The sequence below is a fragment of the Coptis chinensis genome, chromosome 5 (genome assembly GCF_015680905.1).
Source record: "Coptis chinensis isolate HL-2020 chromosome 5, ASM1568090v1, whole genome shotgun sequence".
In the NCBI taxonomy this organism is placed as follows: Eukaryota; Viridiplantae; Streptophyta; class Magnoliopsida; order Ranunculales; family Ranunculaceae; genus Coptis; species Coptis chinensis.
The window spans coordinates 81,501,053-81,528,538 of record NC_141460.1 but is presented as its reverse complement, the minus strand read 5'-3'; the positions used below and the strand labels follow the sequence as shown (position 1 = coordinate 81,528,538).

Sequence of the window (27,486 nt, the reverse complement as noted above, 5' to 3'; positions counted from 1 at the left end):
TTTGTTAAATATAGATTTGATTATTGATGCAAATTTTTCTCATACTTTAAAGCCATATATTTTATACCCTAGCATATGCTTAAATTCTTTTCCCACAAGTGGAAGCAATGAGCTGGTTCAATCAACTATATACATTGTTTTGTCAAGAAAATTTATAAAAGGCCGGCTAGTCCAATAGAAAGGTCGCGTACTATTGAGTTCCCAGGGAAGAAAAAATTGAAGTGCTATCCAACTTTTGGAAATTATCCACCCGAGGCATAAGATCATTCTATTGATTGAGGCATAAGATCATTCCAAATTGCTTCCGTAGCAGTCGTGTCAACATTTTTCTAAGTAGGACTAACTCATAGAAGCTTGAATATCTTCCAGCGTTCTCCCCTTAGTCTCTGGTACCAACTTTGCTACGAATATAACAGTTAGGCCGCAAACACTTGAAAACACAAAGAACGTGCCTAGCAGAGAAATAAGTTATCAGTGTAATCTCAATCTATAAACATCATCAGCATAACAATATCATATATAATCACCTGCTGAACTCCATCTTGCCAGGAAGTTGAAAGCGTATGAGATTGTCCATGAACCAAACCAGTTCACTAGTGTCACTAGGCTTCCTGCTGCTCCCTTTGTGTCTATAGGGAATATCTAATGCAGAAATTAAGCTGACTCTAAGTAGTCTGATTAATATATTAGACTACAAGGTACTTGCAAAAATACTGAATCTACTTGTGAAATAATGTACCTCTACATAATAATTAGTCTGATTATTAAATAAAACTAAAAGGTACTTGCAAAAATACTGAATCTACTTGTGAAATAATGTACCTCTGACATAATAACCCATGGTATTCCACCCATGCCTAATGAGAATGATCCTGTATACACCTAACACCATAAGAAGAATTAAAACAAAAAACTTTTAAATTAGGTTCATTTGGTGAGCTAAATTAAGTTAATATTCAATGATAGCAATAGGATTATGATTTATGATATTCATTTTGTGGTAGGGATTTTGGTGGTGGAACCCCCTACAATCCCTTGAGCCACCCCTGTTTTAGCTCTTATTATAAAATAGGTCAACTTCACAAGTTTACATGGATTCCAATCAAGCAGAGTCTAGAATCAGGAATGAATCTGTTCAAGCAACGCTAGATATTCCAAGAATAATTGAAATACTAACGAAGTTTCTTGAGATGGTTTGGGCAAGGCTTTTGATCTTGAAGTTGGCATACCTAAAAGTTGGCTACAGAGAGTTTGAATAGGATTCATCGTTCATACAAGCCCAACTCCCAAGTAATTCGGTCAAGTTGAATATGAAAATTTAGGATTTGCATTAAGCATAAGCGTTTCTTGCATTACCAGTATGCCTATGAGGGCCAATATTGGTGTCACCTCCTCCAACCATTGATGACCCTGTATCATGAAAAAAGAAATCATATTTCAAGAAAAACAGAACCATCCTTTGTAAAATTTCCAATGATCAATTGACTGATAGGTATAGAGGGTGTTTAGATTTCTAATATAAACCTGTAAGAGGAAAGATATTCCTGCTAGGAAGCAGCCTAAACATGTTCCAGCCGCAGAAACCTGGAAACAACTTAACAGTAGCTGAATTGGAAGTATTCGTCAAAAGTATCGCAGAACATAAAAACTGACACTCCAGGTTAGATTTCTACCAAGAGAAGTGGTCTTCTCCCAGATTTATCCGCTAGGAGTACACCTAATGCTGTCATGGGAACCTACAGAAGTGCACACAGCATATGTAAGGATTTCAGGACACATATATCAGGATAATTGCACTCAGAATCAAATTGACAGAGCCAAGGACCTGAACTGCAACCATTGCTATGGTCCCAACACTACCGGAGAAACCTGGGAATATCGCAAAGGTTTAATTATTGAGTTCCATACACATAATAAATTCATATACATTATCTAGTTATTACCTGCTGAGACAAAAATAGCACTTGAATAAAATGCAATTGCGTTGACACCACCAAATTGTTGTAGAACCATCAGTCCAACTCCAATCTAAACCAAATTTGAATGAAACAGAAGATCAGTAGAGACATCATGTATAGTCAACAGGCCACAGCTTGTACAAAGCATAAGTCTTACAAGGAGGGAATGAGCATATTTCCTCTGAAACAACTCTAATACACGAGCTTCTGAGAGGCACTGAAGGGTTTCCGTGTAATCCTGTATCAAAAAAGGGAGATGGTTTAATCATGTCTTGCCAATCATTTTCTCATAACCTTACGAATGAACAACATACTCTAATCTCAGCGGCTTCTTCAGAGATATCAGCGTCCTTTCCTCGAAATCTTTGTAATGCATCTTCAAAGCCTTTCTTGTGACCAACCTCTGCCTGTTGGACAAGTATTTATTTGTAAGTTTGTCTCGATCTCAATTGACAGTTTCAACAGAATGTGGCATCTGACTAACCAGCCATCTAGGTGATTCAGGAACAAAGAAGAGACCTAGAAACTGCACTAGGCATGGAAATGCTCCTGCCCAGGAAAAAAATTGCATTATATTCATTGATCTCTCTTTTCAGTGAGAAATTCAAAAGTAGTGTTTAGTGCACAACAACACTGATCAGCATCATGACAGTTAATGGAGCATGTTGTAAGGGAAAAAAATCCACATTTAGATGAATCATGAATATGAGAAACTTAAACTTATGAAATGAAATAAAAACACTCCAGCTTGCACATAATCACTTAATAAGAAAGAGAAAAAGTGGAGTGAAACAGTTTAATGAGAAAAGGCAATTTACCCATAAGTGCGAGCATACGCCAAGACAGTAACGTGCCAAACAAGTAAGTCAAAGATACTCCGAAGCATATCATTAACTGCAGATCGAATAAACAATATAAGCATGATCACAAACAGCTTGTCCTGCAAACCACATTTTATAGTGTTGTGTCAATTTAATTACCTGATTAATAGTTGTAAAAGCCCCTCTAATATCCTTGGGTGTTATTTCTGCTATAAATACAGGAACCTGTATAGATAGCCATTAAATAATCATGATATGTGAATCTTTCACCTATTCTTGTTGCAAGAATGTCTGCATTGCTTATATGTCTATAAAGTTTCTGCATGCACAGATATATAGCAGATCCAGTTACTAGCATGTTAATGAATAGCTGCTTGAAGTTACTTACCACATATGATAGAAGTCCTATTCCACATCCCAAAGAGAATCTTCCAAGGTTGAGATGCCATGCTCGCTTTACATTTGAAACACGTATACATGTTAAAATACTAGAACTGCATTTGTAAAATAAATGGCAGAGTGACTAGGAACTGATCATTTTGTACTTTGTCCTTCTGAATAAGATATTAAGATGTACTACAAACCTTAGCAAAGAATATTGCAAGCCATCCTATAGTGCAGAAAATGTCTGAGAACCACATAGCCTACTTTGCAAGAGCAAACAATTTGGAAAAAGAGTGAAGAGAATCAAGAGATTGAGTCTGAGTTGAAATTAAGCAAAAGAGGTTGATGGAGTGTAGAAAAGACTTACACCCCTTCGACCGATTTTATCTGCAATCCGTCCACTCAGGATTGCACCTAGCATTGCTCCAATTGTCAATGTGGATCCAAAAACTGAGTACTGCACAATATAATAAACAACAGTAAGATAGAAACTTAAGCTGAGAAGACGAAGGCAATTATGCAGCCAGTTGAATAATCAGAGCCCGGCCAGTTCATGCACGTACATATGAAACCCAGTCAAATTAAATATGGCCTTGTGGATTTCTCCCTGTATTAGTTTTTAAAACGCGAAAGCGCAGCGCGAGACTTTTGACTAGCCCATGACGCGAAGTGTAAGGCATAAACCTCAATTTTCAATTCTCAAGAATTTCTATTATTTGTATATCTATATCTATATCTATATCTTAATATTAAAGCTCATACAAGGGGTTTTATTTTTTCCACATCATCATCTCCTATTAAAATTCCACGGGAATCATTTCCTATTAAAACATAAATTTCTTATAAAAAGAAATTCTAACACTTATAAAAGGAAATTTAAAAGCGAAAAAAAGTCGATTTTTATAATTAAAACAATTTGTTAGAAAATTAAAACAAATTCATCTCCTATTATAATGGTTATGATTGTTGAATTCCTTTATAACTTATTAAAACAAATTCTAACACTTATTACCAATTAAGTTAAAGCGGAATCCTGATTGTAAAATGAGAATTCGGAAAATTAATCATTCTCTTATTAAAAAAACTGGGAGTTCTTCTCCTATTTGAAAAATTTTTTTTGTGAGGAAATCTATTATAATGCATTATCTAATTAAAGCGGAAATTATTCTCCTATTAAAATGGGGATTCTCTCTTCCAATTGAAAATCTAGCATATCGGGTTTTAAAATTTAATTAAAATTTTAATTTTTAAAACAATTTGTTAGAAAATTAAATCGGGTTAGCGATTAATGGAGCGGTAGTCCCAAAATGGTAGTCCCAATTTTCTAAAAAATCTAAATGTTTTCAAAAGAAATGCGGTCATTTTTACAAGCGTATTTATATATTAATATTAAAGCCCACAAGGGGTATTTTTCCTACAAAATTCCAGTATTAATATTAAAGCTTTCCTCATTTTAAAACATTTTTTTAGCTCTCTTTATAAAATTTACTATTGTCATTAAAACTCTCTATTAAAATGGGGATTTCTCTCATATTGGGTTTTAAAATTTAATTAAAACAATTTGAGAAATTTTTTAGCAATTTGTTAGGAAATTAAAAATGGTCTAATTAAAACATAATCATTCTCCTATTATAATAATGGGAATTATTTTTCTATTGAAAATTAAAAAATCTAAAAATTCCACGCTTCTAATTAAAATGGAAATCCTTTTCTTATTAAAAACGGGAATTGCACTACTATATTAAAACGGGATCCCTCCCCCAATTAAAAATGGGTTTTTAAAACTTAATTAAAACAATTTGTTAGGAAATAAAAATGGGTTAGCGACAAAACTCAATATATATAGTTATGATTGTTGAGCAAGTTTTCCACAAGGGGTATTTTTCAAGCTCTATTAAAATTCAATATCATCATCTCCTATTAAAACGAGAATTTCTTTCCTATTTATTAGACATTTCTAATTAAAACAGAAATTCCTCCTCTATTAGAAAAAAGAAATTCTAACACTTCAAATTAAAACGGGAATCTTTTTCCTATTAAAACGGGAATTCTTTCCCTATTGAAAAGGAAAAATATAGCATATCTAATTAAAATGGAAATCATTCTCCTATTAAAACGGAAATCATATTTCTAAATTAAGTCAACTATTAAAACGGAATTAAAAAATGGGTTTATAAAACTTAATTAAAATAATTTGTTAGAAAATTAAAACGGATTTTTAAAACTTAATTAAAATGATTTGTTATGAAATTACAATAGGTTAGCGACTAAAACGGGAATCACGATTTGTTAGAAAATTTCTATATGTATATAGTTATGATTGTTGAACATGTTTTCAAAAGAGCTGGTGTGTATGCACTGGACTACTTTCTAGTAGAATTCTAAGCCGTACAAATTAAAAGTAACACAAAAAAACATAAATAAAGTGAAGTAAACTATATGATACAATATTATACACGAGAACTTATTCACAAAGTTGAGATTTGTTCATAGTTTCATATCGTTAAGAGTTAATGGCTATTAGTGCACTCCACTGCAAGTTTTGCGTATAATCTCCGTCGACCATAAAACCGGTTAGGAAGCAGGGGTGTGAGCCGCATTTCTTGCACTCTATGGTGTACAACAAGAATAAATGCACAAATTAAATTTTGAGAAATGTAAAAAGATGGGTTAGTTGGTACATCAATATCACTTAAATTTGATGTCTACTTATATAAATAATATATATATTCAAAAAAAAAAAAAACACATGGTCTAAAATCTATGCAATGAAGGCTTACAAAGCGTACACTTTAGTAACGCCTCAACACTTCAGGAAGAGCTCACACACTGAAGTGTATGCTTCCGATGCATACATGCTTTTGCTTCTAAGGCGTTTTAGGTACGCCTCGTTTTGAGGCGCACCTCAATTCTATTAATATATTAGAGGCTCATATATGTCAACACTCTCCCAGTAACGCATCAACACTTTAGGAAGGGCTTACACACTGAAGCGTATGCTTCAATTCCGATGCATTCAGACTTTTTCTTCTAAGGCGTTTTAGGTACGCCTCATTTTGAGGCGTGGGCTCACACACTGAAGCGTATGCTTCAATTCCGATGCATACAGGCTTTTGCTTCTAAGGCGTTTTAGGTACGCCTAGTTTTGAGGCGCACCTCATACGCTGTTAAATTGTCAATTTCTCCATAAACTTGAACTTATGTGAAATGTCAATTCTATTAATATATTAGATACTCATATATGTTGTAAGTACCCTCCGTTCTACACTACAAAGTACGTGTCCACAAGACAGGACGTCTTACTTCAGCTCGTCCCACAACATCAGATCGTACCAACGACCCAACACCCAGGTCGTTACCAGGCCCGGCGATTCTGACCATTCATGGAAAGATATCAACTAGCCCTTGTCGTGGAGCTCGATCAACCTTGACAATCAAGGAGTCATTTACTTTGTAACATCAGAGTAATAGTGAATCATCAAGATAGCATACAAGATGGATTTGCAATCCATAACGGTTCAAGCACACATCTATAAATAGAGAGAGATGAACTACGTAAGGCTTGATTCAAGTTTACCCCGAAAAACTTGATACGTAGGCAACTCTTATCCCAAGAAGAGTGCAGCCACTTCCTATCTAACAAATCATCAGGTCGTAGTCCCAAAATAACCAACATCTACATTGGCGCCGTCTGCCGGTTCGTTTCCTTAAAAAGAACAACCACTCTTTTCTCAAGCCCACGAAGCTAGTCAGAAAAACCACAATGGAGCCCAACCTACAAGCATTGGCAGACCAGATGAAGACACTCCAAGAAGCTTTCATCACTTTGTAACAAGAAAACCAGGCAATGCGAGAATAGGCCAACTCCAACGCCAACAATGGCACCACAGAAGCCGGGGAGCACAACACTGTTGCAGCCCTAACCAACACCACCAATCATCGTTTAGAAGACTTCACACAAAAACTAGACAAGTCAAGCGAAAGAGTCAGTGCGATCCAGATCGCTCAGAAGATGCTAAAAAGACGTACAAAGCATCACCATCCATCCAAGATATCCAAGACAAACAACCTTTTTCAGAGTTCATCCAACCAAAGTTCCCATTGTACGACGGTACCTCCTGCCCAGGCGACCACGTAGCTCGCTCCAGCCAAATCCTAGCATTTTACAGCCATCCTGACTACGACTACCTTAAGTGCAAACTTTTTCCAGCCAGTTTAAAGGGCGGAGCAATAAACTGGTTTTACACACTCCCTCCAGATTTGATCAACAACTTCGACATCCTTGTTGAGACGTTCGTAGCAGAGTTCGTCCACAACAGAAAGAAGCGTGCCGACCTAGACTCCTTGTTCCAACTCAAATAAGCTCATGGCGAAACGATCCGAGCCTTCCTAGGACATTTTAAAAAGGACCTCCTCTCGCTGGAGTTAGGACTCAATGACGGTTTTGCAATTTCTGCGTTCACAAACGCCCTCTTAGACGACTCCGACCTAGCAGGGTCCCTCATGCGCAACAAGCCAGACACCTCAGCCGACCTGTACCACAAAGTCGACAAATACATCAAGTACGAAGAGTGGCCAAGCGCAAAGGCAAAGAGGTCCTCACAGTTAGCAACGAGCCAGACCCCAAGGAAAGCAAGCAATATTAAAACAGCAACAACAACAACAACAATAACAACAACAAGAGAGCCAACGCCAGCAAACCCTCATACATAAAGAGTGAATTCTCCAACTTCTCCAGGACGCCAAGTCAAATCCTGAAGAAAATATATACAGCACCATACTTCAAACCAAACATTAACAAGGTAATAGCCATACCAGAGAGTCCATACTGCCATTTCCACAAACTCCACCACCACGACACCAATGATTGTTGGAGCCTCAAGCACTACCTCCAAGACCTAGTGGAGGAAGGCAAATTAAAAGTTCCTGCCAAAAAGCGATCTGAGGCACAAGCTGGATGCCAAACGCCACATAAGCAGGAGCCGCAGCAATGAACGACCTGCCAACAACAGAAACAGAAGCAAGAGTAGATCAACTTGACGATCTAAGTCTTCAGGTCGGTCAAGACACAACAGGAGACAGACTCCTCCGACCAAGATGAGGACAAAGTAATCAACATGATTACAAACAGCTCAAACGACGAAACCTCAGGTCGGGAGAAGCGCAGACGAGTGGGAGCAATTCAAGAAATCTACCACCTCTCACACAAAGCCGAGATGATCAACCCTACCGACCCTAAGAGGACAACAACAATTTCATTCATAGGAGAGGATCTAGACAAGGTGTGCCTACCTCACAATGATGCCTTGGTAGTGCATGTAAAAATCAACGGTTAGACAGTCAAAAGAGTCCTCATCGATCCAGGGAGCTCATGCGACATACTGTTCTATCAAACATACAAGGATATGCACCTGCCGGACTCGGTGATGATAGAGTCCAATGCACCGCTCTATGGGTTCAACAGAGATTGTACATTTGCCATCGGAGATGTTATCCTACCTATCTCAATTGGCAAAAAAGATGACATGGTCAAAATGTCAACACGCTTTAGTGTGATCGATGTCAGGTTGTCCTACACCACCATTCTAGGACGATGTTGGATTCACAAAATTCAAACAATTCCATCAACCCTACACCAGGTCCTACGATATCCCGGTCCCAGAGGCATCATGGAGCTCAGAAGCAACCAACTGGAAGCTCACCGATGCAATCAGGTCAGCACAACAACCTTACCCAAGCCTCAGGTCGTTGAAGCCAAAGACGTCCCAAAGAGGCAAGATCCTCAAACATCCAGCCCTCCAGCAACGACATCAAACAAGCTCATGGGAAAACAAGCTCAAATAGAACCAGGAGAAAAAGTCAATTTGGGCACAATTGATGACCCAAAATTTGTTTATGTAGGAGCTGACTTAGACCCCAAGCTCAAGGAGCAGCTTGTCAAATTTATATCTCTCAATAAAGATGTTTTTGCTTGGTCGTATATCGATATGCCTGGAATCAACCCTCAGGTTGCTTGCCACAAGTTAAATGTAGATCCAACCATCAAGCCTATCAAACAATGACCTAGGAAACTAGCACTCAAGTTTCAAAAAGCCATCAACGAAGAGATAGAAAAGCTCAAAAATGTTGGATTCATTAGAGAAGTCGAGTACCGGTTCCAACATAGTAGCCGTTCCAAAGAAGAATGGTCAGGTACGACTCTGCATAGATTTCACCAACGTCAACAAACACTGCCCAAAATACAGCTTCCCCTACCAAGAATCGACATACTGGTAGACCAAACTTGCAGCCATGAGCTTTTGTCATTCATGGACACATACAGTGGGTACAACTAAATACCACTTGCAGAAGAAGATCAGGAAAAGACGTCATTCATAACCGAGCAAGATACGTTCTGCTATAACATCCTACCTTTCGGCTTGAAGAACGCAGGAGCGACCTACCAAAAACTGGTCACCAAAATGTTCAAAGACTTGTTAGGAGACACTATGGAGGTCTACATAGACGACTTGGTGGTCAAAAGTGAAAAGGCAAGTGATCAAATCTCCCACCTACAAGAGGCATTTGAACGACTTCGCCAAAACAAGATGAAGCTCAACCCAGCCAAATGCGTATTTGGAGTAGCCTTAGGGAAATTCTTAGGTTACCTCGTCTCACAAAGACGCATTGAAGCAAACCCAGAACAGATACGAGCTCTCCTTGAAATGCCAGAACCTACGACAAAGCAACAAATCCATAAGTTATCTGGCATGGTTTCAGCCCTCAACAGGTTCATCTCAAGAGCATTTGACAAATGCAGACCATTCCTGCAAATACTCAAAAAGGGAGCAACATTCACTTGGACAGACGAATGCAATAAAGCCTTCACCGACCTGAAAGCTTATTTATCAACTTCATCCGTCCTGTCCAAACCAGAAGAAGGAGAAACACTAGGGTTGTACCTTGCAACTACCGACTTCACAATCAGCTCAGTTCTCCTTCGCGAGCATGATGGAATCGAAAAGCCGGTCTACTTCACCAGCAAGACGTTGGCAGATGCAGAAAAGCACTACTCTCCGATGGAGAAAACAATGTTTTTTTTACTCTACTCAACTCGGAAGTTCCGACCTTACTTCCAATCACACAGCATCAAGATCATCACTGATGTACCCATCAAACAAGTGTTGAGTTCTAAAAACAAAATAACCCGTATGGCCAAATGGGCTGAAGAACTTGGAGAACATCATATCGAGTTCGTTCCCAGAACGTTTCACAAAGGCCAAGTCATTGCTGATTTCTTGGCAGATTTCCCCATCGAAAACATCAACTAGGAACCCAAGCCAATCACATCACTCCATCAACAAGCCACTCCAGACACATGTCAGCTCCATGTAGATGGTGCATGCAATAACAGTGGTAGTGGCTGGGGGCTGTATTAACTTTACCAGAGGGAGCCCAACTACAGAAATCAATCAAAATCGATTCCGCAACGTCCAACAATGAAGCAGAATACGAAGCATTGATCACAGGCCTCCGAATGGCACAACAACTACAAGTCTCAAAGCTTAAAGCTTACAACGATTCCCAGCTAATCGTCAAGCAGATCACCAAAGAATATGTCACGAATGGAGCAAACTTAGCAAAATATGCTCAGGTCGTTTATGACATAATCAGCTCATTCAAAACATTCTCCTTAGACCACATTCCTCGAGAAGACAACATATATGCAGACAGGTTGGCTTTCCTAGCCTCCAAATCACAAGAGGCATGTCTGACCACAGTCTACATTGACATTCTAGAGCGACACGCTTACCGTGAAGAAAAATATCAATGACCTCACGCAGTTTCCATTTCCATCCGAATAAGAGATCTATCAATCTTGGATGGGGTCATTCCTCAATTTCATCTTACATTGTGAGATCCCATCAGAAACAAAGCATGCTCGTGCAATACAACTCCGAGCCCCAAGATACACAGTGGTCAAAGGAAGACTGTTCTGCAAATCAGCAGGAGGACCGCTCCTAAGGTGCATAACTCCAAGGAAGGGACAACTCATTTTCGACGAAATCCACAAAGGTGAATGTGGAAACCACGCAAAAGCAAGATCACTGGCACACAAAGCAATCACCCAAGGGTATTATTGGCCTAACATGCATATTGAAGCCAAAAGGTACGTTCTTAAATGCCTCCAATGTCAAACTTTTGGCCACAATCACCTAAGTCTAGCAAGGGAATTGATGAACATAGCTAGCCCATGGCCGTTCCACATGTGGGGGCTAAACATCATGGGACCGTTCATCCCACAAAAAAAATCAAGACTCAAATACGTCCTAGCTGCCACAGATTATTTCACCAAGTGGGTTGAAGCAATCCCACTAGTCCAAGTCAAGGAAGTCAACGTAATCAACTTCATCTGGACTAATATCATTATTAGATTTGGTCTACCCCACACCCTAGTCATGGAAAACGAAACACAATTTGCTGGCACATAAGTCAAGGATTTTCTACAAAAATGACGCATCACTCTAGCATTTTCTACACCTAGATATGCACAAAGCAATGGTCAAGCAGAGGCCACCAACAAGGCCATCAAAGAAAACCTCCAAAAGAAGCTGGAGAGCAAGAAAAACCAATGGCCAGAGCAACTCGAAAACATTCTATGGGCATACAGAACAACAGCTAGAGCCAGTACAAATGAGTCTCCTTTTACACTTTGCTTCGGAACGGAAGCAGTGATACCATCAGAACTCATAATCACAACTACACATTCTGACATTGTTGAATCAGGAGTCAATGACAACGTCTTGGCAAAAGAAGTTGATCTCCTAGAATAACGTAGAAAAACTGCCGCAATATCCCTAAATCGGTACCACCAAACAATCTAACGTTCTTACAACAAAAGGGTCGTCCCAAGATCTTTCCAAGCTGGCGGCCTAGTCCTCAAAAAGACTTTAGCACCAGCCAAGCTCGACCCAACATAGGAGGGCCCCTATATTATTGACAAAGTCGTTGGAAATGGCGCATACTGGATCAAAACCCAGCTCGGTGAAAGAATTCCCCGACCTTGGAATACAGACTCTCCTCAAGCGTTTTTATCAATAAGTTTTTCTCTAAGTACATAAGTCAATATAAATGAAATTTCATCAACACTTTGAGTGCAGCTATCTTTTTGCATTACATGAGCACCTCACATTTCACACTACGTAGCCCGACCTAAGACATCACAATGTCAGGTCGGATATCAAAGACGGAATCCAGAACGACTCAACAACAGCCACGTAGTGGTTAATTTTCAATCAATTCAAACCAAGGCCCAAACCAACTTAAACACCAACACCAGGGTTAAGTATGGTTCAACTGTAATTGCCACTTAAAGGCCAATTATCAGGCAAACTCAATCTGGGGACCCCCAAAAGGACCCCAAGTCAACTTACGACCTCACAAAAGGTTTAAGTCAGTCTCAAATATAATGGCCACTCAAAGGCTAATTATATCAATCAGAAGTTCCCCCAAAAGGAATGAATCAAGGCGCACACCTAGATGACAACTACGCAAATGCATCAGGTCGTACTCAAACGCTCTACGACCTGTGGCAAAAGACGACCTAGCAAAGTCAAGCAATCCATCAGGACTAGTACTACTCAACACAGGTCGTCAAACAACAAATCAGTCAAAACAAAAACAATCACATGCATACTTCAAGCCGACTTCAACAAGTAATTTAAATTTTTCTAATTACAGAATCCGTTAGATACCGAGGCCCCCAAGTTATCCTGGGAAAACGACCTTAGTATCCCCATCAAAAATAATATTGTATCAATATCAAGAACGAGTTGTGTAAATATTGTTCAAAGACTTCCCAACCCAAGAACAAGCACAAGACGTCCAGAATCAATTCACACAAAAAGATTATCGACATTCAAAAGGTCCAAATCACCACCTTCCACAACACCAGAACCAGTAGCCTGATCAACAACAACTTCAAAACACCTGACCCAGAAACAACAGGAATAACAGAAGAAACAACTGGAGCAAACGGTGGCACAATGATTTGGTCAGACGGTAGATTAGATGGTCTACCAGCATCTACACCAGCATTTGCAGCAGACACTGTTGCAGCCCCACTTTCAATAGACATCTTAAGGCGATCATACTTATCCAATGCCTCAACATAATCATCCAACAACACGTACACATCGCCACTCTCCACTGTGTCCACCAAGTCGTTATATGCAGTCTCAGCTCGTTCAGCAATGGAGCGCAGCCTCTTGCACTCATCGACCCATTGTTGAACCTCCAGCTTTGCGGAATCCAGAGCGGGTTGCAGCAGTGCCACTTTACCACCAAGCTGTTGCATTTGATCCTTCAGCCCTGCAACCTCTGTTCTCTCCACTTGTTGTTCAGCCACCAGTCTGCTACAAGTTTGCTTATTGACATCCAGCTCCTTCTTGTAGCGGTCGAAGATAGACGCCATATCCTTCAGCTTTCTATACATCGCCAGAACCTAGCAAACAAGATAACAAATATAGACATTAAAAGGGATCAAAATCAACAAGACCAAAAAGGAGCAAGCTCAGAACGGAAGAATACTCACAAAGCACAACGACCGCTCTATCTCCACAAAGTTCACGTCCAGGCCCTTACCATCCAGCTTGCGCCTATCCCCGACAAGCACAATACTCTCCAACAACGCCCCACCTACCAAAAGGGACTTAAAGCTACAGTCACCATACTCAACAAACTTTTTCAACCCACTATAGGGGTCCTCATACATAACCATCCTATCAAGGACAGCACGGTCACTCTTCTTACTTGGGTTCATACTTTCTGACCCCTTACCCTGCTCAGCAACAGGCTTAACCTCACCAACTTTCTTCTTTCCACGGGCCTCAGCCACCCCAGCATCGTCAGCCAAATCAATCAGGTTCATCCTCTTCAAGGGAACCCGACCTGAAGTCGCATGACCTTCAACAAAGCCAGGTCTGTCTTTAGACTCAGATCGGGCATTCTTAGCCCCTCCGACTCAACCACTTCGGAACGCCTTTTCAAATTAGGCTTCCAGAACGAAGTGGGAGCATCACCCTCCCCACCAAAGATCGCCACTGCAAAGACCACCAAAGACTTCCAACACCCGCATCTCCAGAGGAGAAGCAGTTAGATGCAGAACGATCTGCATCACTAGAGGAGAAGCGGTTGGACGCAGAACACCCTCCACCCCCCAGCTCAGAACGTTGGGGTGCCAAACGATTTGCATCACCCAACTTAGAATGTTGGAATAGCAAACGATTTGCGTCACCCAACTCAGGACATCTGGAAGGTGTCACCCTCCGGCCGCCTCACGCTCGAACGGTGTTCAAGAATCCCACCGGGCGTCCTAGCTCCACTAGAAACATTCACCCACCAAAGACTCCCTCCTTTTCACTCCAGAAACAGGTGCTTTCTTCTGACTCTCCCTCTCCATGGCAGATTCCTAGCTAGAATCAGAAAGTTATTCAACCACTACCTTTCGAGCCCTAGCTTTTTGCTCCAACCTCTTACGGTTGATTTTCTTCCCTCCACGCCTCTTAAAGTAATGCGCAACCTCACCCAACAAAGCCTACGCTTATTTTCCAAACTCAAAGAAGCAAACCTTTCAATAACACCGTTCTTCGTATGATCGCGTATTGTAATCTCTGCAAAAACAAACCAAATAAATCAGAACGTCCAAATTATAATTTACAACACACACATTACGACCTACAACCAACGACCTACCACGAGGTTGTACAACACGTTTACCAATCTCCAAACCAGGAGGGCAATATCTACCTACAGCCAACAACGACTTACGCCCCCAGTCCTCCTTGCTCACAACAAAGTGCTCCGTTACATTGTTCAAACAGATGTTGTAGCCCCTATCATTCAACAGGTCCAACACATGGAGAATCCTCCAACTGTTCCCTACGAGCTGACAAGGGGCTTTCCCTAAAAAGTTCAAAACCTCCACAGTAAGACGGGAAAAGGGCAGTCTTATCCCAGCCTTCATCTGCCCATAACAAACAACTACTCCTCTACCCCAAGGAACGTAGTCGTTAGTATACAAATTCTTCTTCCCAGCCAAATCGTACACAGACATATCGGTTTTCACCCAACGAAACTCCTTCCTCAAAGCGGCATAACAATTCACCGACTTAGGCTTCCTCTCATCCACCGTCTCCAACGAGGAAGACGACGAAGCCTTCATCACCACTACGAACCCTCAGCTCTCCTCAGTTGCTTCACTTATAGTTCTCTCTCTCCATTCATTAACTTCAACCTCACCACTCAAACTATCACTAGTCATAGACATTACACAATCAAAGAAAGAAAGAAAACTCAAATTTTTAAAGTTGAAGGACGAACCTGATTCAAGAAGGACGAGAAGTTTTTTTTTCTTTCTTTCTCTTTTTTCTTTTTCTTTCACTCTGGATTCTTTTTTTTTTCTTTGGTTGAAAAGTGAACAAACGAAAAATCTTCTACAAGTAAAAAACGCTTCAATTGCCCATACACCTCGAGACAATCAAAACGTTTCGTGTTCTCAAAACTTAAATCATTACTATTCACCAGAACCTTCCGGCCGCCAGTTCCCGTACATTCCCCAAAACCTAAATTCAAAACAAACCAGCTGTCAGACACGTGCTTTCAAACTTTATTTTTTAAACCGTTCTTGTTCCACGCAACAGCTGTCCAAAGAACAAACGAAAAGTAAAGGGGTGTAAAGTACCCCCGTTCTACACTACACTGAAAGATGTCCACAAGGCGGGGCGCCTTACTTCAGCTCGTCCCACAACATCAGATCGTACCAACGACCCAACACCCAGGTCGTTACCAACAGTAGTTACAACCATTCATGAAAAGATATAAACTAGCGCAATCGTGGAGCTCAGTCAACGCAACAATCAAGGAGTCATTTACTTTGTAACATCAGAGTAATGGCGAATCATCAAGATAGCATACAAGATGGATCTGCAATGCATAACAGTTCAAGCACACATCTATAAATAGAGAGAGATGAACTACGTAAGGTTTGATTCAAGTTTACCCCAAAAAACTTGATACGTAGGTAACTCTTATCCCAAGAAAAGTGCAACCACTTCCTATCCAACAAATCATCAGGTCGTAGTCCCAAAATAACCAACATCTACATATGTCAACACTCTCCCTCAACGGGACATACTAGAAATACACAGGTAGAAGAACTGGATATCTTCACCGGTAGAAGCTGAACCCGAGACCTCTCATAAACCAGTGGCTCTGATACCATATTAAATTACCAATTTCTCCATAAGCTCACTTATGTGAATGGTCAATTCTATTAATATATTAGAGGCTTATATATGTCAACACCTCGAATGTTGTTTAAAACATGCTTCATAAGTTCATATACAATGTATTTCTTGATAATGAATAAGCAAAACAATCTTTGTAGCATAGTACAAAATATCACGATATATCGCGATATTTGTCGATATATATTGAGATTTCATAGAAAGATATATAAATATCACGATATGTTCAGAGATATATACGACTACAAATATTAGTGATATTTGGGATATTTTGGGATATTTGGAGATATTTGGTGATATTTTGTGAATGTAACAATTTTATTTAATGTTTACCATTATATTTCAAATAAATATAAATAATGTATTATGATATATCAAAAAATATCTATAATATCTACGATATTTATTGATATTTTAGATATATCTATAATATTTACATGTGAAATAATGTTAAATATCCCTAAAGAAAAAGATATATCTACGATACATATCGAGAAATTGAATATCGATAAATATCCATATCCTGATATTTTGTACTGTGATTCGTAGTCCTTTATCAAATATCATGCAATGGTACGTTTTTCATGATTTTATTAATTGATTGAAAACATGATGATGAATGGATACATACCTCTGCTAGGGAAAGACCGAGGTCCTTCATAATTCCTAACTGTGTAGGTGATGAATAACCCACCTGCATAACAATCACATTTACATTATAATAATAATGAGGGATGTTCAGCGTTTAGTAACAGAATTCAGACTGTGCAGGCAGCAGAGGGAACCATTTTTGCAACAATTGTAATTGTACATTATTTTTTGGACTTACATTCCCAACTTCGGTTTGGTTCTTTACTCGGGACCTCCATGTGGCATAAGCATGCTACTATGGAGTATGGACTATGCTACCAAAAAAAATAAATAAATAAATAAAAAATTGTTGGACATGTATATTTCTAGTGCCTATGCCATACCTCTTTTTTTTTTGGGTGACCGTATGATTGCATCACTCTAACAATTCTTTTTACCTAACAGTAGGAAATTACGACTGCAACATATAATGGAACGTCCTAATTTTGGCAAAACATACTAAAGGCATCTCTAATGGAGGATGTAAAATTACACTTCCATCTAGGCTCCACGTAGGTGCTATTAGGATTTTACACTTCTAATTGTATAGTATTGTATAGCTTATAAATATCCACACTCTATACTCTCCAATAGAAGACACTACAAAAAAAAGGTTCTTTTATCTCAGTTCCAATTTTTGCGTTATCTCCATTGTACTCAATACCGAGATAATACCTCACCTGAATAAGGTTTCATATTGTTTTTGTCAAAACCAACAAACATATTACCATGGTTGACTCTTGACCGAGATGAAAATTGGTGCAAATATCGGTTCATCAAGAGTCAATTAAAATAAATTTCGGTTACCTCAGCTACATCTTTATCGGAGATAATTTATCTTTCAATTATCTTACTGACTGATGTAATAGGGGCGGGAGTGAAAAGTAGAAAACACAATCTTACGAATTGTCCACTAAGTCATGGTCTCTCCAAAGTCCAAACCCAATCTCCCACAATTAACTAATTTTTTTTTAAAAAAAAATACATCCTCAGTCGTTGCTTTCGAAGAAACTATAATCTCCACTAATTGTTCTCTTCTTCAACTTCATACTATCGAAGTAGCAAGCCTCAAATACGGTTGGAAACTTGAAATTAACCGTTTCTCTTGGAAGCAACAATTATATGTTCCCTAATCCCCAGTAAGCTTTTCCTTCACAATTTTTTTCTCATTGACAAATACCATAAGAATTTTCAGTTTTGTATTTTGCTTGGAAAAGAATTGTTGCAATTTTCTTATTAAGAATCGCATTTTTCAAACTTTGATCTCTATTTAAAAATAGATCACGAAAACTAGAGTCGTGTTACGCCATTTGCTCGGAATTTCCTTAGAGAATAAAATAGTGGCATCCATCATTTTTTCATCTTTTATTCAATTTGATTCTCTGGGAACTATAAGTTTTGGTTGTTTGGGGTTGAACTGAATACATGTACCTCAATCATGTAAATATCTCGTGATTCCGTTAACATCTCATGTAACATGTTTCACTTTAGTTTTAGTTCACTATTGTTTCAATGGTAAACATTTCAATCGTGATATACCCGTAGTATTATTCCCGAAGCTATTGAATCAACCACTCTTTACGCAGAAAGAATGCTCATCTAGACCATATAATGGGCTTGCTTCAAGTGGTTGTTTATACAGTGCTTCAAGGTCGATTGTCGGCATTCGATTTGGTGCAACAAATGTACCAAGTTTACCGACCCGGTGATAGTCAACAACATGCATCTATAGCTAATGTAGATTTCTGCCAAGAGTTGGATAAGAGTAATTATCGAGATACCGCCCCATTAAGAGAACTGTTGATATGTATGATGTCTTTCTCAAGCTCCCCGAGATGCGGGCTTCTTGCCCGTGAGGGGTAATTAAAATTTTATTTTGTTTTGTATGATATGATTGACTTAAGTATGCTTTTGGTCAACTTTTCTAAAATGTCATTTGATTTAAAATTGCTAGGCTTTTCGGATAAAGTCTATTTGCTTGCGTCGGGAGGCCTAAAGAAGTTGGCCTCCGTTGCTAGTCCCCATAGGAAGTTCTTTATTTGAGTTGGCGGGTTTAGCTCATGGCTTGAGTAGTTCCCGCTATTGGTGAGCTCATCACATTAAAGTGTACACATCTTTGGGCCTCGAAAGTGCTAGTTCCATGGTTTATTTTCATGTTTCTACAAGCACTTGGTGCACTAACCGCACTATATGCAAATAAGGGTAAAATGTAATGATGGGGAGGAGCAAACCATTATGTGGAACTTGAATGTAGCTCTTGAACCATCGCGGGCATGAACCGGCGATTGTATATGCACCACCGAACAAAAAAATGGGGCAGGGGCTACCTCTTCTAGTAAATATCTAATGTTGGCGATTTTGCGCCGAGGCGCTTCTTCTCGATTCCCACCTCTTTCCCCGGTGGTGCAGCAGGTTCTTCCATTTATTGAGGCTTTCTTTGTTTTGTGAGAAGCTTTAGGCGAACCATTCCATTCTCGCCTCAAGATAATGCCAATGTCAATTGCTAGAAGTAAAAGAATTATGGGAGTTCAACCGAATCATCTACTAAATTTGGTGGTGCACTTCAGGACGTCCCCGATGCTTCGTGACATTTGCAAGGTTTGTCGAGAAGCATTGGCGCTTATTGAATGCTTTCATCGATAATCCAGTTTGCTTTGGAAAAATCACTCTATGGTGCTTAAAGCACCAAGACTTATTGATTTTGACAACAAGAGAGCATATTTTCGCCGAGAATCGGCGTTGAACACCGAACAACACCCTTACCTATGCATATTAGTGTTTGTTGTGCATGTGTTGGAGGACTCCTATAATCGATTAAGAATGCATCCTACTCAAGACTTGAAAGGGCGCCCGACCGCGGCGGTTTCAAGGTGAGGAGGGCATTGATGCGGTGGCCCGACTAGAGAATGGTATCGATTCGTCTAGGGTCATATTTGACAAAGGAGCTTTGTTGTTCACCATTGTGGGCAGCGTGATGCAACTTTCCAACCGAACCCCAATTCGGTATACCAAACTAAGCATCTTTCTTACTTCAAATTTGTGGGTCGAGTGGTTGCCAAGGCATTGTTTGATGGCCAACTTTTAGACATTTACTTCACTTTCGCTCCTTCTACAAGCACATTCTTGGGGCAAAGGTGACTTACCATGATATAGAAAATTAAATTATTATAAGAATTTGAAATAGATCTTTGGAGAATGATGTTAGTGATATACCTAATTTGACATTTAGCATGGATGCCACATTCTTTATGAGAAGACCGAGGTTACCGATTATGAGCTCATACCCTGAGGAAGAAACATTCCGTAAAAGAATAAACAAAGCACGCGAGTATGTGACCTTGTTGAGCATATCTTGACAAATGCCATCCGGCCCTCAAATCAATTCCTTTTTAGAAGGTTTCAACGAATTAGTACCGAGAGAGCTTATTTCAATATTCAATGATAAAGAGCTTGAGCTTCTTATCAGTGGGCTTCCAGAGATTGACTTGGATGATCCGGCTAATAATCAGTATCTTTACACAACAAAGGGTTCTAGGAGGTTGTCAAAGCATTCAACAAGGAAGACATGGCAAGATTTCTTCAGTTTGTCACTAGAACATCTAAGGTACCCTTGGAGGGTTTTAAAGCATTACAAGGTATCTCTGGCGCTCAACATTTTTAGATTCACATGGCATATGGAGCTTGTTATACTTTTTTGTCATTTGGATTAATAAAATATATTAATTGTCAAACTAATCATTTAATTAATATCTTCATTTTGGCTTGGTAGGTTCCATGTGAGTCACTTTCAAAAAGAGAAGATTTTGGAGCTTTTATTAGTTTTATTAGCAAAACTTTAATGTAAATAACTGTTTAGCTTAGCTACTTTATGACTTGATGTAACTATTAGTTATGTTCATGTTCCACATTGTCTGTTCAATTCTCAATGAAATTTGATTCTTCAAAGAAATTTACTTTTGTTGATTGGTGTTGATGTTTATGAATATGAAGGTGAATGTGGTTGGAAAAGTGGTTTTTATCTGCAGGTTGTCATGATTAAGTGAACAATACCAGCACAATTTCTCAAAAAAAAAAAAGTGTTTAGTTATGTCGGCTAATTAAAGAGGTGAGGTAAAAGGTTGTACGTAAAACCGGCTTTCCATAAGAATTTATCACGGTTGTTTCTATTATCATCTCGATTCCAATCACTAATTATCTCAGTTTTATTCTATACTATTTGGTTTCAATCACAATTTATCTCGGTTTTATTCCATATAATCTCTTTTTTATTGAGAAAACCGAGATAATAAAATTTAGATAAGATGTTAGACTTCCGGAGATAATTTAGTAGCTTTTTATTATCTCGGTTTTATAGAACTCTATTATCTCAGTGGTTTTTACCTCGGTTTGTTTTTCTTAGAAAACCGAGGTAAAAACTCTAACATCTCACCTTTTAGCTGAGCTTATAAGCCATTTTTTTAGTAGTGAGAGTGTAAAAAAAATAGATTTTAAACTCGGACGTCACTCCAAGTGACGCTCTCTTTAATTTAAACTGGGACGTCACTTGGAGTGACGTCCGAGTTAAAAAATTACTTTAGAATTAGAAAGGGACGTTACTCCAAGTGATGTCCGAAAATTATTTCACTCAGACGTCAGTTCGAGTGTCGCCTGGGTTTTTTATTAACTAATAGCGAGAGGGGGAATTCCCCACCCTCTCTATTAGCTAATACACTATTACCTACGGTATAGCACCCCCATTGGAGAGAATTTTTTGATATTTGAAGTGTAAAATTTCCACTCTATATGGTTTACACCCCCCATTGGAGATGCCCTAACTAGTAGGGGTGACTTTGGATCGGATAAAGGGCTTTCGGAAAAATTTCTAATTTTTTTCGGATAACAATATCCTTTCCAAATCCGATCCAATTATTTTTCGGATGACAATTTTTTTTCCGAATTCAAAAAGTTCGGAAAATCAGAAATTTTTTAGAAATTTTGAAATCCGTTAAATATGGAAGTAAATCGGAAATTTAAATTATATAATCGGATTCTCTTAGAATAACCATTTTTTTTTTATCCAGTTAATACATTCATTTAGCAATCATTTTGAAATGTATTAATTCTAAAAAACAACTTAAACCTTTTAACTCGGTCATTCAGCAAATTTTTTCTTCATGCATGTTAATGCATTAATTCAGTAAATACAAATATGGGATAAATTAAAACATGTACTAGAATGAAAATATTGATTTTTTGAAGTTATGAGAGAGACAATATTCTATTTCTCTAGGATTTTTATTTGGTTTGTAAATTATATGTAGTTTTAATTTAGTAACTATATGAAGTAGACCGGATATGTTAAAAATTCGGAAATTAATCGAAAATCGGATCGGATCGGATTTTGAAAACATATCTAATTCCAATCCAATTATTTTTTAGAAAAATTAGATATTGGAATTTCAGATATCGGAACACAAATATCATTGCCAAATTTAAAAAAATATCAAATCGGAATTCGAAAAAAATTGGTTTTCAGAAAAAGACACCCCTAATAATACTACTGTGATTGTTAACTTAAATGGACCCACGAAAGGCCCATATTTAAATACTTACAGCACAGCCGAATACGTAGGAGCCAGAAACCGCGACAAAGGTGCCGAATACAACGACCCATATTCTAGATACAGAAGTTGGTTGGACCAGAGATCTCTTGAGTTCTCCTTCTTCCATACTACTTACATCCATTGTCTGAAACTATAGAAAGCAAGAAAAAGGAAGGAGAAGAGAAGTTTGGGTGAAAGGGTGTCGGTGTTAATGTGTATATATAGATGAGATCTCGTTATCGATATAGTCATTACTCATTTGGTTTGTTAAACCATGAGTTACACTACCTCAGAAAAAGACTGGCAATATATCTGGGCCTTTCTAACTTTTTGTGCTGACTTCCATGTCTTTATGTACGTCCATTCTTTGTCTTTACACCCGGATTATTTTCTTTCACATTGTCCGGCCTTTTCTTACTCTACAAGATTTGAGGTATTGCATGCTAATTAATTGTAGGTTTATGATATATGTTTTGAAAAATTAGTAGGTGAGTGAAGGTGTTAATCTAAGTAGATGGCCAGATGGGGAAGGTTCATGTGTAGCTGTGTTGTCCCGATCAACTACTGTATTAATATCCCTTTATGGTTGTCAATTTCTTTCGGGTGCATCGGTTAAGCCATCACTAATGCTTTGTCTACTACTTGTCAATTTTGTTTTGAGTTTGAAGGCTTTGGAATATAGGGTACACTCATTAGATAAATCATTATCAGCACCGATAACGTCTTTAAATATCTAAAGGCGCTAACTGATAAGGAATGGTACCCGAAAGCCGATTACCACCAAGAGATAAACTATTCAAAAACTTACAATTAACAAGTTCAGATGGAATACAACCAGTAAATTGATTCTTTGACAAATCTATATTCTAACAAGAAAAGGTAACTGTAGGGGAGCAATATCCCCATTAAGGAACATTGCATACGAAACTTAAGCGATCTCAATACAACGACCTCCAGGACCGGTCTATGAAGCAGCTCTTTAAGAAACATTGCATACGCGACTTCAATGCATCGACCTCCAAGAACGACCTACGAATAGCTCCTTTCTGGTAGGTGGTACGAACGAAGATATCTCGGTACGAGCACATGGCTAAAGGCGAGAGCGCATACCGGGTAATGATCACCACCAAGGGTAATCATTACCAAAATCTTGATTGTATTTTCCACCACCGGAAATAGGGGTAACCTCGCCAACACCCAATCAATCGACACCACGACTTATAATATAACCAAATCTCAACACTCATTCGCGATCTCCACCTTACGTGTACCATAGACACCGTGCCTTATAGATTGACATTTCCACTAAGCCTATAAATACCACCTGATTGAACTCGTTAGGGCACGATTCCTCTCTCCCGGAAAAAGAAAAGGAAAACCAACAAGAGGATCGTGGCGGTTAAACCGAAGCGAACTTCGGTCCCAAACAAAAATCCAAAACACCCCTTTACATTGGCCGTCCCGTGGTTTTGATTACTTGAGAACCACCTTAAATCGGTTCATACATCACCAATTCTCAAGCCCACGAAGCATGGTCACTCGAAGCTCGAGTCCAAACCTTGCCCACGGTTAGGAATCACAAACGAGCATTTCCTTGCTTTCGGGGAGGAAAATGCTACTTTACGAGCTCAAGTGGATAGTTACCGGCAACAACAAGTTCGGTAATGGAGCGAGAAATGACATCAACGGCGTTAATCAACGGATTAACGAATTATCACAAAAGGATTGGTCGAACGCCGTAAAGAAGGATTCGACCGCAGTTATTGCACAAGATGCTTAAGACATATCGCTGGCGTCTCCGATTCGGTATGAGGGTCCTCAATAAACCCTCTCCACAAGACTTTATCCAGCCACGCTTTCCCATGTACGATGGCGGCACGTGCCCTGGTCAGCATGTGGCTCGCTACATTCAGAGTTTGGCACTTTACAGCTCGCTCGAGTTTGATCATCTCCACTGCAGATTATTTCCCCCGGTCTCCGAGGATGCGCTCTTGATTGGTTCTTTTCACTGGAATCCGATTCTATCAAAACCTTCGAATAGCTTACTAATTTGTTCGCCAGCCAGTACGTCCACAACAAGCGGAAGAAGGCAGATCTTGATTCTTTGTTTCAATTATCATTCAAGGAAGGCGAAACTATTAAGAGTTCCTAGGGCGGTTCAAGGCCGAACGGTATGCATGGAAAGCGGCTTGAAAGAATCTTTTCGCCACAATCGGCCTTTTCAATGCTTGCCGAGTCGTAACACCGACCTCTCAGTCGTTGATGAAGAACGCCGGAGACCTTTGTCCAGAACTCTACGCCGTGTGGACAAGTACATCAAGTTGCGGGAATCTTTGAAACTCCATGGCTTAGGCGAGAACCGGGGAGGTGGCGGCGGTTTGGTCGTACTCCACGGGCCAAGAAGCCATAGGTCGCTTGTACCAAAAGCGATTACCGATCGGACAAACGAGAGAGAGTTAAGCTATCGACCGCACGCCCCCGGTTACATTACGGGTAAGATTAAGCGAGCCCCATTCTTCGACCCGATGTGAGGCAACCCGGTAGATCGACGACAAGCCATTTTATGCATTTCCGCAATGAAAATGCCATGAAACCGATGCATCTTTGGGGGCTTAAACATTATCTCCGGGATCTAGTGGAAGCCGGCCATATAAAACGATACACTAGCATTCACGACGGCGACTTGCGTCAAACCGATGGCTCGCCCGAGTCCGTAAGTCGATCTCCACCTCCCGTCGCTACCAAGAGGTTCAAGCTCGTCCTCGCGGCGAGGATGCCGATCGTTAAGCCCACGGCGAAGGCGGCAAGACTCATCCGATCGTGACAATGATCGAACTATTCACGTGATTACTTTCCGGACGATTCGTAACCTCATCCAGAGAAAAAGATGTCGTGTCGGGCGCTCTTCGAAGTCTATCATTTCACTTCACGCAGGCAGCTCACGCCCGTCGTTCAGTCGCGGCCGCGTCGCGATATCACTTTCCGCGGGAGGCCGACTTAAGCAAAGTCTGCCTTCCTCATAATGATGCATTGGTAGTCCATGTCAAAATTAGCGACTAGACAATCAAACGCGTCCTGATCGACCCCGGCAGTTCCTGTGACATCTTGTTCTACCACACCATGCAAGAGATGAATCTTCCCAAGTCCGTCCTCGTATACCCGATCGCCCCCCTTTATGGGTTCAATGGTTCCAGGGCCGATCCCATTGGTGATATTATACTTCCGATTAATGTCGGTGGGATCTAGAGAGGACAAAGATCACCCGCAATACACGGTTCTGCGTTCTAGGCGACAAATTAAGCCATACAATGCCATACTTTCGGACGGCGTTGGATCCATCGGATCTGGTGATGCGAAATCGAACTTTGCATCAAGTTCTCCGTTTCCCGGACCTCGAGGAATGATGGAACTTAGAAGCAATCAACTTGAAGCGTACCATTGTAACGGATCATGTCAACAAGTGAGATCGCCCGAACCGACCCCGCCACACATGAACCCACCAGTTACCTGAATGGCACATGACTTAGTTGCGAAGTCCATGAACGCCAAAAGAGCGGGGGCTCTCTAGCAAGCAGATTTTCTCTCAATCACGGATACCGCTTTTCGCTCCCCGAGTCCTTACCGCCCGACAAAGATCTCCGGCGATGATCCACCGTCCGATAACCGTCGGTTAAAGTATCGGAGGTCGCCTCATTTCGTGTTAGGCGCCTACGGATGACGACATCAGCCACACCATCAATGTGCATGCGGCCAGTCCCACTTCCCGTCGTGGGTACCCACATCGGCGTTACGCCGCGAGTCGCTCCACCCTCGGCGACCGGTCATGTAATGTCGTCCCACAAAGTGTTCGGACCTCCCCGATAGCGAATCGCCAAATGGGTAACCGCCATCGATCGCAACACCTCCAAATGACAAAAGATAAAAAAGTGAACCTAGGCAATCGAAAGGCGACCCCAAGTTTGTATATGTAGGGGCTAACCTCGACCCAATCGGGACCCACCTTGTAAATTTCTTATCTATGAATAAAGATGTTTTTGCTTGGTCGTATATCGATGTGCGGGAATAGATCCCGCGATCGCATGCCATAAATTAAATGTTAATCCCAATGCTAGACCAATCCGAACCCGACCCATACGACTATCCTGCGTTTTCAAAAAAGCCATCAACGATGAGGTCGACAAACTCAAACAAGTCGGTTTTATCGAGAAAAAGTAGACTATCCCGAGTGGATCGCTAACATCGTGGCGATACCAAAAAAGAAGAACCCGATTAAGCTTTATCGTCGATTTTACGAATGTAAATCGGGCCACACCAAAAGACGGTTTTTCCCTACCTCGCGTTGACCGACTTGTCGACCCGGACACAATGGTCATGAGCTTCTCTCCTTCATGGGCCAGGCGTCACGATTGGGTACAACCAAATCCCACTCGCGGAGGAGGATCAAGAAGACCTCTTTCATTCTGAGCAAAGGGATCTATTGCTACAACGTTCTCCGTTCGGCTGAAAAAAACGCCGAAACAGCGTATCAACGCTTCAGTCACCGACATGTTCCAAGACATGTTAGGCAACACCATGGAAGGTCTACATCAACGATATGGTCATCAAAAGCAAAAAGCCGGTGATCACCTCGACCACCTTGAACAAAGCGTTCTCTAGATTACGCGATGCGGGCATGAAGGCTGAATCGGATAAATGCCTTTTGGAAGCGTCCTCCGGCAAATTTTTAGGGTATCGGTGTCTCCGGCGAGGATCGAAGCGAATCGGACCCGGATCCGGCGTTCTTAGACATGCCCGATCCACGCATCGAAGAAACAAATACAGAAAT

The 27,486-nt window shown here is 40.2% G+C and overlaps 2 protein-coding genes and 1 pseudogene across 5 annotated transcripts; 1 reads left to right on the top strand and 2 right to left on the bottom strand.

Annotated features, from left to right (window-relative positions):
* LOC147499270 (sugar transporter ERD6-like 5) lies at positions 1-22,985 on the bottom strand. 4 transcript variants are annotated; one of them, XM_086561114.1, is made up of 18 exons: positions 22,672-22,985; positions 17,081-17,143; positions 3,531-3,620; positions 3,364-3,423; positions 3,168-3,233; positions 2,939-3,004; positions 2,777-2,852; positions 2,443-2,507; positions 2,273-2,365; positions 2,116-2,196; positions 1,944-2,028; positions 1,826-1,869; positions 1,674-1,736; positions 1,525-1,594; positions 1,357-1,410; positions 823-882; positions 528-642; positions 1-452 (listed from the first exon to the last, which is right to left on the bottom strand). In XM_086561114.1, the coding sequence occupies exons 1-18, from the start codon at positions 22,801-22,803 to the stop codon at positions 380-382; spliced, it is 1,356 nt and encodes a 451-aa protein (XP_086417240.1). In that variant the 5' UTR covers positions 22,804-22,985; the 3' UTR covers positions 1-379. The 4 variants fall into 4 exon arrangements, with proteins under 4 accessions (XP_086417240.1, XP_086417238.1, XP_086417239.1 ...); XM_086561112.1 differs by having other exon boundaries at positions 1,525-1,584; positions 22,672-22,927; XM_086561113.1 differs by having other exon boundaries at positions 138-452; positions 823-872; positions 22,672-22,932.
* LOC147499272 (uncharacterized) lies at positions 12,841-14,228 on the bottom strand. Its single transcript, XM_086559113.1, has 2 exons — positions 13,737-14,228; positions 12,841-13,646 (listed from the first exon to the last, which is right to left on the bottom strand). The coding sequence occupies exons 1-2, from the start codon at positions 14,070-14,072 to the stop codon at positions 13,062-13,064; spliced, it is 921 nt and encodes a 306-aa protein (XP_086415239.1). The 5' UTR covers positions 14,073-14,228; the 3' UTR covers positions 12,841-13,061.
* Positions 18,691-21,381, top strand: LOC147499271 (E3 ubiquitin-protein ligase UPL1 pseudogene; annotated as a pseudogene).
* Positions 22,986-27,486: the final 4,501 nt, after the last annotated feature.